General features: G+C 40.5%; 1 protein-coding gene across 1 annotated transcript in view; it reads right to left on the reverse strand.

Moving 5' to 3' along the window:
* LOC119592117 (glutathione S-transferase Mu 1-like) overlaps window positions 1–932 on the reverse strand; it is a 14650-nt gene that overhangs the window by 1890 nt on the left and 11828 nt on the right. The window contains exon 4 of the mRNA XM_037940937.1: window positions 621–713. Coding sequence (XP_037796865.1) covers window positions 621–713 — 93 coding nt within the window. The remainder of the gene's footprint in view (window positions 1–620; window positions 714–932) is intronic.

Consider the following 932-nt stretch of genomic DNA (forward strand, 5'->3'; position numbering starts at 1 on the left):
TGTAAAAGGACAGAGTAGCTCCCGCGCCCAAAGAAGTAAACCCGTAACCTTTGTCGCAATATCCTAACCTTAGCTCATTTTGCCTTTTCCAATTTGCTTAATAAATGAAGAAATTGGCGTAATGGCCTTGGATTAAAAAAATCCGATTATTCCCTCCAATATGCTGAAGAACACAAAGTGACTCTGTTCCCGGTGTTATTACTAAGCATCCTTTACCTTATGAGATCAAAGGGTTTATCATTGACGTTATTAATCTAATCAGACTTCCATTTGTAAAGGAAAGACACTAAAATGCGTTTAAATAACACCTGCTTCGTAACCTTATAATTACCATAAAGAAAGAATAAGTCATTATTACCCTCCCGTTCTCGTTACGTAAGACAAAAGAGAGCGGGGATAATCAAAACCATATATATAATATTCTCAGGGCCATTCTATCTCATATTTTTGTCCTAATTCTGTGTAATTTGGCGAGATTGTTCGCCGAGAGTAATAGCCAAGGAGAACCCCTCTTTATGCAACGCTGTCAGGACTCCCCTCCGCACATTACGCCGACTCCATCCCCGCCCTTAATATAATTTGCAGTATCAAAGGGGCCACCGTCAGCGCCAGAGCCTGACCTTGTCTCCGGCGAACCAGGGCCTGCTGCCGAGGAAGTCCGAGTACTGTTTCATCTTGGCGGGGAGGGACGCGGTGTAGGAGTCCTTCTGATCCTGTTGGAGGGATTGTTGGAGATCATTATTTGGGATTACGAACGTGGTTAGTAAAGATTAGTATTAGGAATTGCTAACGTGATTATTAAAGACTATTATATCAGTAACGGTTATTGAAGATTATTAGGATGGCGAACGTGGTTAGTTAAGATTATTATTAGGAAATACTAAAGTGATTATTGAAGACTATTATATTACTAATTTTTTTGGGTTCGTGGT

Source organism: Penaeus monodon, chromosome 29 (genome assembly GCF_015228065.2).
Source record: "Penaeus monodon isolate SGIC_2016 chromosome 29, NSTDA_Pmon_1, whole genome shotgun sequence".
In the NCBI taxonomy this organism is placed as follows: domain Eukaryota; kingdom Metazoa; phylum Arthropoda; class Malacostraca; order Decapoda; family Penaeidae; genus Penaeus; species Penaeus monodon.